The sequence below is a fragment of the Acanthaster planci genome, linkage group LG02 (genome assembly GCF_054643075.1).
Source record: "Acanthaster planci isolate LZ-2023a linkage group LG02, COTS_SCS, whole genome shotgun sequence".
Lineage (NCBI taxonomy): Eukaryota > Metazoa > Echinodermata > Asteroidea > Valvatida > Acanthasteridae > Acanthaster > Acanthaster planci.
The window spans coordinates 9,626,669-9,639,462 of NC_141778.1; the positions used below are offsets into that span (position 1 = coordinate 9,626,669).

The window sequence follows — 12,794 nt, forward strand, 5'->3', positions numbered from 1 at the left end:
CGGCCTGGCACGCATACATCTACACCACGCAACTTGCATCTATGTACATGAGGGCTGATGAGGTCAATCCACGAAATCAGGGTTCTTGCCAAGAGGTTCAGCCATGGACATTATGACGTCTGTAGTTTCAGTTTGTCGCGGGACACCCTGCTGCATGAATCGCGCTCTTCCCAACACTCACAGCGACACCCTCTAATTCTGGCATGAGGTCTGTTTCAGGCTTCATTTACGTTGTTGCAAAAAAAGCAGCAAAAAATCAAGCCATGTGGTTTAAGCTACATATATCTTAAGTTGCCAATAGCAACTCTGTGGTGAAAATATGATCGCATCAGCAAAATTTGTTCGCATTTGTGACTGATTTAGGCATTATTTAAAGTGTTGAACCCCTAATACATTTGTACATGGAATGCTGTACTGGCATTTTAATCACAAAGCAACAACACATTCAGAATACAACATAGTTCAACATTAAGTCCATTTGTGAAATACTCTGTCCCGTAAAGCAACAGCCTGAAGACATGAAACTTTTGTTTAATAATTTTAAAATTTTAAACAGTCCTTCACACTTTAAACAGGGCAACACACATGGAGTCCTCACCTTCGCAAATATATCCCTGTCCAAACAGTCCCCACAGCATGTCCGTGCAATGGTGGCAGAAGGTTGGTCGGTGAAAATTCTTTTTGTACAACGAGTGGCCACAGTGCTTGGACTTGTTGCGGGAATTCTTCCCCGGATTCAAGTCCACTTGGTGTCCGAACAGCCCTGCCGCGGTGGTCGCCATGTCGGCAGCCGGCACCGGCTGCCAGTGCTGTTTCTCCGCAATGGTGGTGATTGAATGGCTGGTCTCAGTGGGGCTGTGGTGTCGGGGTGTTGCCTGTCTGTACTCCACTCCGTTGGACTCCTGGTGCTGGTGCGATTTACAGTATAAAAAGACAGCGCACAGGTGATCATTCATTGAGATCTAGAGTACAAATTGAAGGAGAAAGAAAGATTTGAAAATGTTGAATCATGCTGTTTAGAGCATGGGCCTACATATGAAACACCTAAAAATCATCACGCTCACAGGCCTACATGTACACGTAAAAAATTTTCAGCACAGAGCGTCAAGTGATGTCCAAATATGGAACTCTTTCCAAGATTTTAAGCCATCTCTGAAATCCTTAGACATGCAGCAAAACGGCCAAAAACCGAGGAACTCCTGAGATTTCACCATCTGTGAAGAAGTATTTAGTAGCCCACTGTATGTACATCATATCATAGAGGTAATTATTGCAAGGCCTGGGAGTGGATGATTTACATGTAAGTCGAACCTCTATACAGTCAACTAATCATATAATTAAATACCGAGTGACACGTCGTCTGCATACACAGTCTTGACACTTGACAGCAGGCCTAGGCCTATGCATGACATTGCCAGTCAGTCAGCATGGTCAGTGGCAAAAGCCAGAATGGACTGCCTACGTCGGCCTACAAACAACGAACACCTTAGGTTGTCGATGTCTGTGAGTTTTTGACAGTCAGCAGCAACAAACACGGCTACGTCAAAGTTTACTTTCCGAATAAAAAGCTGTAGGCCTGAGCACACTGCACCACTCTGGCTGTGGTGGGAGCGGCACCTAGCAGTCTGCTAGTACCTGCACATGCTGCCGTGGGCACAAATGCAACATGTCAAGTGATGTCTGCTGTGTATTTGAGGAATAGACCACGGGCAAATTAGCGCGAAGTACTGACGAACATGAGATTTTACCTTTATATCCCTGGCAGCAAGTAGTTTGGCACCTTGTAATCAATTGTAGTGGCTTACAGTTCCTAGAAATTCATCTACCCATTTTCCTGGGAATCGAAAAATTAGGCTTACATGTACCTCTGATTTTCCCAGCGACGCGACGTTAGCCTCATTCTCAAGTCATCGTTGTATCTAGCGTTCGCGCGCGTTGCATGTGTGCAGGGTTACCCCAGCTTGCGTGGTTTACAGTAGGCCCTATGCGTACATATGCGGAGAGCAACACCAGCAGATGAGACTTTATAATGAATAGTGGGGGAACACACAATATGTATCGGGCTCTGGAATAAGTTTAAAATTGTCCAAATAACTTCAGTTGACAAAAAATTAAGAAGATGGATCTATTTCGATTAATTATAAAGTTATATTGATATGAAAAACAGTGAGCATTAGATAATTTATTGACAAAGTTACTGACTACAGATTAAAATCATTGTATGATAGGAGTGCCGCCCCTAATCCTCTTTAATTTCAATGTCTGGTGCCTATACTTGCATAGTTGTACAGCATGGGGAAACTGAGACTAATATTTTTTACCATACTTGATAAAGTTTCAACTGGGGGCAGCATTCCTAAATTACGGACTTCGACTCCGACGGGCTTTACTATCTCTACGGTTCTCACCATCGGCCCTCTCATTGTCTGGTCACAAAAAAAAACGTTATTTATTATTCTTATCAAAGTACTTACTTCTAAGTCAAGTTCCATCAATTGGTGGAAGAGACAAAAACGAGGAATATGGATTCAAACAACGGTGCTGTAGAATCAGCCCCACGCGTACATGTAGGGCTGTGGATGGCTCTTTTGTGAAATCTGTCTCTTTTCTGTCGCCCCTACGTGTGGGGCTACTGTAGAATCCCCTATTAAACGCGGCACACTTTAACTTTCACTTGAAGGCTTCAGAGGATACAGTGTTTCCAAACCTCTTGTTGAAAATACTTTTAAATTCATTTGGTTAAATACTGGTACTAGAACCACAGTGAACAGTTTCGGTTGCGCACTTCAAAAAATCTCAGAAAATCACACATAAACATTTAAAACGTTCTTTAAAGCTGAATAGATTATTATTGCCCCACTTACATAGCTAAATACAAAGCTGTTAGAAAATATGTCACATTTTTGGATGAATTTAAGAGTCATTTTTGCACTTAAGAAACATCGGAAAGTCGAGCCAAAGTAAATTTTCATCGTAACTTGCAGCAGATGAGTAAAATCGAAATTCTGAATGTTGAGAGCTTGATGAAGTTGCACTTATAATGACATTTGTGGTAAAAATATTGCTCTGGCAAGGTACTAGAAGCAAAAAGTCAAAATGCATCACAGGGGACATCAACGATACTAATTTTCGAGTTGGCCTAGGGTTAAGTGGTCTGAGTGTCACCCGTTCTATACCGTGCAAGTTTCATAGTGAGCACATCTATCACATAGACTAAGGGCTCAAGATGGACTGGCCTACCTTTTAATGACAAGTATGTATTCATGGCAAAAAGAAAATTATCTTCGTGGAGCAAGCGAAACAACGACTTCGATGTTTGCATTAGGTTAAAACAGGGTTATTAGAAAAAGCAAAAGATAATTGCCGAAACCCGGGACAATTCAGAACTCATGCGAGTTCTCCGGGGATTTGAACCAGGGACCTTTAGATCTTCAGTCTAACGCTCTCCCAACTGAGCTATTTCGGCACTTGACAATCCTTGGTGTATATTAAAAATATAATTTTAAAAGTGTAATAAAAATGGTTTCAACTTTAAGGTATCAGTTTTAATACAATTTTGTAGCATTTAATAATGGAATTTGGATGTACATGCGTTATGTATTTTAAAATGTCTTTTCGATCCCTTGATTGAGGGTTGAATCAAATTCACCCGAGCATGCTGATGACGTACTACTGACACTGTCAAAGGTCATTTAAAGCCCATCGAAAAACACAACAAGCACGTGTACATACATGTACATGTACAGTGTATGTACACGTTGGTGCCCTATGCATGCACACTCACTGTGAGGTTGTCGTTCGAGCAAAATTAACGATTAACGGGCGACGTTTTCACATAATTATTTTTCGAAATCCACAATGGATAGGTTCCTGGCAGTTTTGCTTCTTCTGGCTGCAGTAATTGGTGGATTCGTCGATGCAAAGAAGAAAGGAATGCTGGAAGTTGTAACTTTGGTAAAGTACAGTCAATTCAATTTCAGTTTTAACGGCAATGGTATGCACCAGCCCCGTCATGACTGGCCCCCAGTCTGGGGCTAGCACCAGCCCAGGTTGGACGTCATGCAGTCTTCATTACAGTCCACCTGGGCTAGGTACATACCTTGGTGTTTATGTGTTTTGTTTATTCTTGTTTGCCTAATACATGTACGTGCAACCTGTGGTTTATACCAGGAGTTCCATATGCGGATACCACTTGATACCCCGTGCTTAAACCCTTTCAGCTGCCTTTGAGATAGTCCTAGTACATGTAGCTTGGACCTTACAAATCGCTTTTTTAAAACATGACATGGTTGGGTCGGTAGCGGTGATCACATCAAAACTCATGCGGCGCTCAGGATATTAACATACAGTTTAAAAATTAAATCTCTATTTGAATATGTTCTGAACAAGATGGTGACATTGAGCTCGACGACAAGACTGTTTCCGATTTGAAGGAGAAATTTCTCTTTTCTTCCCAAATATGAGTAAACCTTTCATGTACCATCATTATTGGAATCTCTGATTTTCACTCAGTCTATAACTTGGTGCATTACACAGTTTAAGGATCATTTTGGGAGGTGAATTCAGAGGATTTTGATTCGGGGTAGGAGCTACATGTACATGTATTTTGAGTGAAATCAATGGAAGCAAAAGCCTATGAAAGGTACATGTACATGTACTTTTACCCTCCTACATGTACTGCCCAACCATATGAAAAGGTTAAAAAAGGCAATTTGTAGCGTCCAGGTTACTCGGACTACCTTTGAGACTGGTCTGAAAAATTCTAAGTGTTTTTTAAGTAAATGACTTGGTATTTTCCATCCTAAATTGACCTTTTCTTGATATGCGTGTTTCTGCTTTCTGATGGCTAATAGTTCACTATAGGGAATAATCTCTGGTTTCTGTATATGGAACTCTTTCCCGCTGACCCCATGCCCACTGACGTAGTCAGATTCCACTGCCAACTACACATGTACTCTGTCGTAAAAATCTCTCTCAGTAGGCCTTTTTGACTCTACATTTATTTCTTTTCACACCCTAAAGGACTGCTTAAGTACAAATATCCGCTTATCTCATGCACAGTCTTAAAATGGAGCTAACTCTTTTACTTAATTTGGTAAGCCCCTAGTGTTGACACTTTTAAATCCGGCTTGTTAACCTTGGACATTAACTGAAGGACCTCTTGAACTGCACTCACCCACTTGACTAAGTTTCTGCCTGCTGCCAACAATATGCCTTTGCATTTATAACTCTTTTGAGGTGCGGATCCAGGGGGAAGGTGGGCTCAAAAAATTCCTAGATCCACCCCTGCAAATGCGTAAATGTCAAATCTAACAATTGGTGTTTTCATTTCACAGCATGTAATATTTGTAATATTATAGTTTGTTGTACGGTGTAACATTCAAATAAATATTTCTGCTGTTTGCTTATGTTTTTATGTTTTAATAGTGTTTTGTTTGAGAATACACTTGCAACATCTGTTTGGCATCATGATGAACATTTTGGCTTCGAAGCTTGGATGAAATGCTATTGTTTAATAAATTTGCAAGATTTACCGTTCCTAGTTCAGCGTACATTATCTAGAAAGTAATAGATTGGAGTCTTAGGTGTGGTAAACTTTACAGCTGTTGTTCTGTGCTGATTACATGTTTGTCTTACATGCAGCATGGTGCACTGTGTTGTGATAACAGTATCAATGATGTGATAAAGGTCATAGCAAAAGCTGTTTTGTGTATGCATATGACTTAGAAATTACATGTGGGACATAAACCAGAGCTGTGTATAGAAGGAGTAGCGCCAACTTAAGACTTGGGAACCAAATTGGCTGTTGTGTGTGTGTGCAGCACAGCATGCAGCTATTGTGTGCTAATTGTCCACATACTCCGACGCATAATCCACCATTTTGGTTCCAACAATTGAGACACTCACGTCGCAGCTCTCTCTGCAACCAGCACACAGCATGCAACTATTGTGTGCTAATTGTCCATGTACTCAGAAGCATAATCCACCATTTTGGTTCCAACAATTGAGACACTCATGTCGCAGCTCTCTCTGCAACCAGCTCTCACATGTGCCGGCAAATTCCAATCAAAACATTTCTTCTTACTGTACTTACCGGTACTAAGACAGAATTTAGCAAAGTTGTGGAATGGTTAGAGAGACCTTTTTGCAAAATTGTTAATGTTTCAATTCTTGAAATATCTTTTTTGTTAGCACATACCAGAAGATTGTTCAGACAAGGCTGAAGTTGGTGATGAGGTGGCAGTGCATTACGTAGTGAGTATCAGCCATACCAGTACACAGTCCCAAAGATGTGTCAAACTTGCAAAACAGACTTGGCTACATGTATTTTGTTACAGAGGCATGTTGCTAAGCTGATATGTAAGAAGCCATTTAATTTGGCAAAGCGTGCCAGTGGAGCCCATACAGCTATATATACTAACTAGAGCGCTAACTTCTCATTCTCCGTGCGGACAGAATTTGACACCGTCCTGGGCGGAGACATTTTGAATCCATGTGCGTGCTTGTAGAACATTCACAACGGATAGACTGAATATTGAGTTGTGTATTCTAAATGCAACGTGCACATACAACACATGCCAATGTCAGCGCGTCTTTTGAATAGAGGCACACATACAGAGCAGTGGCACATGTTTATTTACATCCATAGCTTATTATTTTAGAATGAATTTTTCCCTAAGATTGGAGCAAGGTTGTCCAATTTCATACATGTATGCATGTCTTTCACTTGCTGGTTTTTGATGAATACGTTCAGTGAAATTAAAAGTTGTTCCCTTAGTTCACTCAGTGTTAGGTGAGTTCGTAGCTCTGGAGCAGTCATGCGCATCAATTGAGTACCAATAAAATCTAATTTAAAAAACGTCACGGCAAAATTCTCGTGCAGTGTATACAGCCATAAATTGTGTTTTGTTAGCACAGAGCAAAAAGAAACGCTCATTTACTTTATGTGCATTGAGATTGTTTGTGTATTGGATTTGTTGACATATTGTTTTAGAATATATAGTAATGATTTAGATTGATAAATGCATGCAAATAGCCATACAAAATCCGCACAAAATGTTGAGTTTTCCATAAGTTTATGCACAAAGATGGATGCGTCCAGCAGGCATCACTTTGTACATGAGTCAGTGCTTTAGCTTTTATTTATAGCTCTACGGTGGAGCCACACTTCTTAAACCACACCATAGAAAGGGCCCAACAGCATACTGCACCACAGTATGTTTGGTTTGGTCAGGTGCATGTATTGTATATGTACATGTATTTCATAAAACCTGTTGATGCGGACAATACTTGCCAGTAGAGCCCCCTTTCCAACTCATTCTGATTGTTTTGTGCAAACTTTTTTTGGTTTAGTACATGCAAGCTTGCTTCCACACAAGAACCCATTCAAGGTGGCCAGTGTGGCCTCTTTTCCAGCACAACCATGCAAAGTTGGTGCTTTGCTGGTTTGGTTCTTTCAAGACCCATCCACAAATCATTGCATTTCTTTATCTGCCCACACTTCAGGGTGTGCTAGCTTTGTCCATGCTACTCTCTACAGGGAAAGCTGGAATCAGGAGCGGTGTTTGATATGTCCAAGCTTCCAGACAACTCCAGGGATCCAATCAGATTCCAGCTTGGCAAAAACAAAGTCATCAAAGGATGGGAGGAGGGCATCAAAGGCATGTGTGTTGGGTAGGTCAGTGCACTATTAACCAACAGTGCTAGTAGACGTCAGTAAATAGACACCAATGTCAAATAATACCACATCAGTGGATATCTGTGAAGATGTTACAAGTTAGTACACATTTAAATGAAAGTTGGCTGACCTTACTACATGTACATGCACATAAAGTGAACACAAATATCCCCTTTTTTTAGGTACTACCAACTACATGTACAATGTACAGTGGAACGCCGCTATAACAAACACGACGGGGTCCACGCTAAATGTTCTGTACAGCAGTCGTTCGGTATAGTGAAATTAACTGCCAAACATTTCGTTGCCATGTTGAATAGCACCCTCTCTTGTCTAAGTGAAGTGCACCCTCTTGTGATACTATGATTCACTGTTTTCATGATGTTTTGCAGTTGCACTCACGTTTGAGGTTTCTAGAAATGTATCGTAATTATTTTTGTTTTTTATTAAATCTTCAGATACAAAATTGATATTAAGTTTATCCTAAAAGTTGTGAAGCTACTGCTCAGGATCGATCTCTGATGCATGCTGTGGTAAATCTTGGTTGATTTGCAACTGCATAATTTTCGGTAGGTTTTGTGCACAAAATACTGGGAGCCAAGGACAATGTTCGCCGAATGTTCGGTATAGCGGTGTTCGGTATAGCGACGTTCCACCGTACATTAGCTTGTCTACTATAGGAGGGAGTATTCCCAATCAATTTCGCGTATAAGTATTTGGATTTTTGTTGTTTGCAGAGAGCATCGCAAGCTTGTCATTCCTCCTCATTTAGGCTATGGGAAGCAGGCACAGGCAAATATTCCACGTAAGTAGGGAATAACGTGAACATTTTATTAGCTTTCCTCAGCAGTTGCCTCATGTATGTCGACTCCGGTAGAAGTCCTCATCAATGAGATGACTTTTAAAAGCTGCATTGCTTGTTTCATCTTCTAACTGGTAAGACTGACAAAAGGAGACACTGCCAGCATAGGGCTGGATAGCTCAGTTGGTAGAGCGTTTTTGTTGTTGATGATTAGGATAGATCTCAAGAAACAAGTGCCACTCAAAGGGGTTGTAAGTTTTACCTTTGGGCAAAATGTGCAAGAATACAGGTCTGAATTGATCTTGGAGGACACAAGGTGCGTGTGGCATACTGACAATGCTTGCTGCCTGTCACTGGACTTACGCAGGTTGCAGGTTCAAAGTCCATACCATTCAATTTTTTCCTTGGTTTTTTTTGGTTGTCTGTGCAGCTGACTCCACGCTCATCTTCACTGTGGAATTGATGGAGCTGAAGAAGCCATCTTTCTTGGACTCACTGTCTGCGACCAGCCCATTCATTGTCGGTCCTGGGATTGTGGTGATAATCGGCTTGTATCTCTGGCGCAAGGCATCTACCGACTCGACCCAAAAGACCAAGGTCAAGCGCGAGCAGAAACAGAAGAAGAAGAAATAAAAGTACATCTCCGAAATCACTCATGCAGAAGCAGGGTTGAAAAAAAAGCCAGAGATGGATTCAAGGTCTTGGGGGAAGCACCAGGACTTTATTGTACTACCAAACAGTGGAGTAAAGCCACTTTCATATTTCATTCAAATTCAAATCCATGAATTACATTTTGGTACTGTACATCATCAGCTGTAATTGATGATTTGCAAACCTTGAACACCTTTGAACTTTTGCAGTTACCTCTTGATGTCACACTTCCATCTTTCAAACGTTTTCCAATACCTCTTGGTGTCAGATTTCAGTCTTAGGTCTGTTTAATTATTTTATGTATTGCAAAGTCTAATGGGCTTATGTGAACACCTTAAACACTGGATTTGAAGCAGATTGATCAGTTTGTTTCTGCATGGTTGCTTATCCAGATGTTAGAGGCATTCTTTTACACGTGCCCAGATCTGCCCCCAAATTGAGGAGGATATTAGTTTTTGCTTCTCCAGTCATGTTGGTTTGTTTTATTTTACCTCTCCAAGCTCCCTAAAGAACTTTTGTTTTTATTTAGATTTTGTGTCATTTTTTGCTTATATGTATCAGGTGGCAGAGAGTGAACATTTTGAGGAGTTGCAGAAAGGGTTTTCATCATTTCTGTCCTTTCTTTTGTTCCCAATGAGTGGTTTCATTAGCTGTCACTGAAAGAGGATGTTTGTCTCTGGATATTTCATTCCCTGCAGCGTGTAACTGTGTAAGGAAAAAAAATGAAGCTTGCAGTTCCTGAACCGCTCATCAGAACATAAGCTAGAGTTCGATACAAGATATTAATGAAGTAGCTGCCCAGCAGACTTGGGTGGTACTTCTGGGTTGCACGTTGATCCTAAACATAAGCTGAGTACACCTCTTGGACTTTGGTAGCTGAAAACATTCCAAAATGCAAGAGCTTTATGATTTAAGAACGTGTGTAATCCCACGTGAGTGTTGCACTGCTTCTCAGTTTAGTCGGTTGTTTGGGCTGGATCTTTTTACTTCCTTCTTTTCTTTCTTTCTCTTTTTTTTTTACTTCTGGTTTCTTCCATGTTCTCACTTTTCTCCTGGGCTCTGAAGTTTCACAAATTGTAGACTAATGCAGCTGGCTTATCAGGTACTACTTTGTTGCTGATTGGCTGAGAGATTTTAGACTCTACTATTTATCAAGGTGTTAGGTAGATGATGGGTATTTTCAGAATTCCGGTAGTTTTATAGTAATGGCTACTCAAGTTTTCACTTCAGGTTTTCAGTCTTTGGAATGATAATGAAATTTGTATCAAATAATTTAATGTTTCCTAAATTGCTCCAAAATAGTCAAAATAATTATGGTGGTAATTTTTTGTTAATGGTTGTAAATATTTGAAAGAGCAATAAAGTTTTTAGAATATCGAAAAAGAGGAAGCCTTGAAGTGGCAACTTATTGGCACAGTATTGTACGGGTCTGAATAAATTTTCCGACCAGCAGAGGGCGCTTTGACTATTGTGAGAGCTGCTACCATGATCTCTGTGACGAGTCGCCGGAGGAAGAAACGCTGTCAACCGCGATCTATGAGCTGCGTGTTCTGGTGGTGTTTGCAGATTCTTTTCCGGTGTTGGCCCACTCCATATCCATTGTTTTTTAAAATAAGCAAGTGAGCAGTACCTGGTTCGAAGTGTTTAGGGGAAAATCAGCTATTGAATTTTAGGCATGTTTCCCGAAGGACACATTATTGAAGACCCGGGCCACAATTTATGAATGTACTTAAGACTTCAAGACCATGCGACAGTTTCTCCCAACTTGTGAGCACAGTTTTTTCATTACACCACATCACACTTCTGATAATTATTTTGTAACTTTAAAGAGCACCTCTAAGGAAAGCATGTTTTCTCTCATTTTGTCTGTTCAAATAAACTTGGAAGCATCCAAATCGAATGCAGTATCATTATCTTTAGAGCTCAACCATGACAAGCTTAAAAGGACTTTTTTCTGTTCATGCCAATATGCGAATTCTGCATGCAGATTGCGTCATTCTGAGAAAACACAGCCCTGTGTTCGTAGTGGATAAACCCTTATGGATGCCAAACAGTGGCTATATACATTGTTGGCATGCACCAGGTTTTATCCGCTATGCGAACACAGGGCGAGGGGTCCCCTCGTTAGGCTGTTTTCTCTGAATGACACAATCTACATTCAGAATTTGCATCTTGGCATGAACAGAAAAAGTCCCTTTAAGCTTGCTATGGTTGAGCTCTCAAGACAAATGACCCTGCCTTCGATTTGGATGCTTTCGCACGTGTTTAAACAGATAAAATCGGAGAAAACATGTTTTCCTGAGATGTGCTCTTTAAGCAGATGAACACACTGGCTAGCTGCCTTTCCTTGAAGATAAGAGTTATCAGTGATGTTGGCGATTGGGTTAACTGGTAGTACCCTAATGCCAATTGAACTGGGCTCACTTGGTGTGTGAATAAAACTCTCCGTTGGTTGCATAAGAATGTCGCTTACCAGTGCACTGCCAGAATCACGGCAACTACATGTACATTATTTTTTCGACGTCCGATCGGCATTCGCCCCAATTTTGGGTATATTAAACATGAAAACTATATATACGCTCGCTCTAAAGGAAGAGTACACAAGCAGAAAGTCTTTCATTGTTCAAAATAGAGAGACTTTGGGAGAAAAGGTTCTAAGAATTTGACAGGTGGACATTGTGACCACAATCCGCTCGGGGACCGTTGACCTGAGCGTTTCCTTACATTTTATTGTTATGAGAAAAATATTTTGGGTGTATTTCTTACCGTTAGAACAAAGTGTTGAATTTCGAGTAGTGTGACCAACAGCGAAAGATATAATTATCAAGCTGTGAACTTGTTCTTGATAAAAAGGAACTTTGGAATGACCCCCTCAGTTGACTTTTTGAGGTATTTTGCGTTTAAAGACCTCTGGAAAAAAATTGTTTTCAGTTGACTGAATAAGCAGAATCTGTCAATTTTAACTTCCTCTTAGGACATTTTTTTCTTTCCTTTTGAATCCCTTCCAAGCACCATGAATTGAGTTTCCAGTCCAAAGTGTCCCACGAAAAGGCATTTTAGAATAGCAATGTCTGTATTATTCAATATCCTAAACCAATGGAAAGTGTTCTATAACGGCTCAGAATTAAGTATCAGCACGGGGCATATCGTACGAAGTTATTCAAACATTAAACCACGACACAGATACAATTTGCCGAGACAGCATTACTAGTGCGCCCCCAGTTCCAACAATGTACTGCTCTGCCTTACTGAAAACACCTCCTGGTATCCATTCTCTTTGATATTAATGTTTATGGCCAGTTAAAATGAGCTATTCATTCCAAACCGGTATTTTACAATCACCATGATGTAAAATAATGCTCTTGCCGTGTGAAATCAACTTATAAATAGTAAACATTCACAACTTTAAAAAAAAATATGTGGCCTACTGTCTTTAGATTGATTTAAGAGTTGACGTGTACAGTAACAAATTATGTGCTGTGATTTTTTTTATTTATGGGTCGATGCCTCCTAGTTTTGGATTTGTAACCTCAAATGGCCCTTAGGCTTTGAAGATATTACATCACAGACTTTCCCACACAACCAGTTTATAAGGGCCATCCCAAACTGAAAGAAATGTAAATGAATGAATAACTTCAACTGACACCCGTGATTCTCCATGTC

At 40.4% G+C, this 12,794-nt stretch overlaps 2 protein-coding genes across 8 annotated transcripts in view; one reads left to right on the top strand and one right to left on the bottom strand.

Annotated features, from left to right (window-relative positions):
* Positions 1-2,012, bottom strand: part of dgkq (diacylglycerol kinase theta) — a 76,151-nt gene extending 74,139 nt beyond the window's left edge. For 2 of the 7 annotated variants that reach the window (XM_087148504.1, XM_022250560.2), the window contains exons 1-2: positions 1,346-1,666; positions 599-962 (exon numbers count right to left, since the gene is read on the bottom strand). In XM_087148504.1, the coding sequence (XP_087004630.1) occupies positions 599-962; positions 1,346-1,366 (385 nt within the window). In that variant the 5' untranslated portion in view covers positions 1,367-1,666. Of the gene's footprint in view, positions 1-598; positions 963-1,345; positions 1,671-1,748 lie in introns of those variants that run through there. The other 5 variants (XM_087148501.1, XM_087148495.1, XM_087148490.1 and 2 more) reach the window with 5 other exon arrangements.
* Positions 2,013-3,725: 1,713 nt separating this feature from the next.
* On the top strand, positions 3,726-10,514 carry LOC110987651 (uncharacterized). The gene is made up of 5 exons (XM_022250565.2): positions 3,726-3,954; positions 6,193-6,255; positions 7,541-7,674; positions 8,416-8,483; positions 8,911-10,514. Exons 1-5 carry the CDS (start codon positions 3,859-3,861, stop codon positions 9,111-9,113), a joined length of 564 nt encoding a protein of 187 aa, XP_022106257.2. The 5' UTR covers positions 3,726-3,858; the 3' UTR covers positions 9,114-10,514.
* Positions 10,515-12,794: the final 2,280 nt, after the last annotated feature.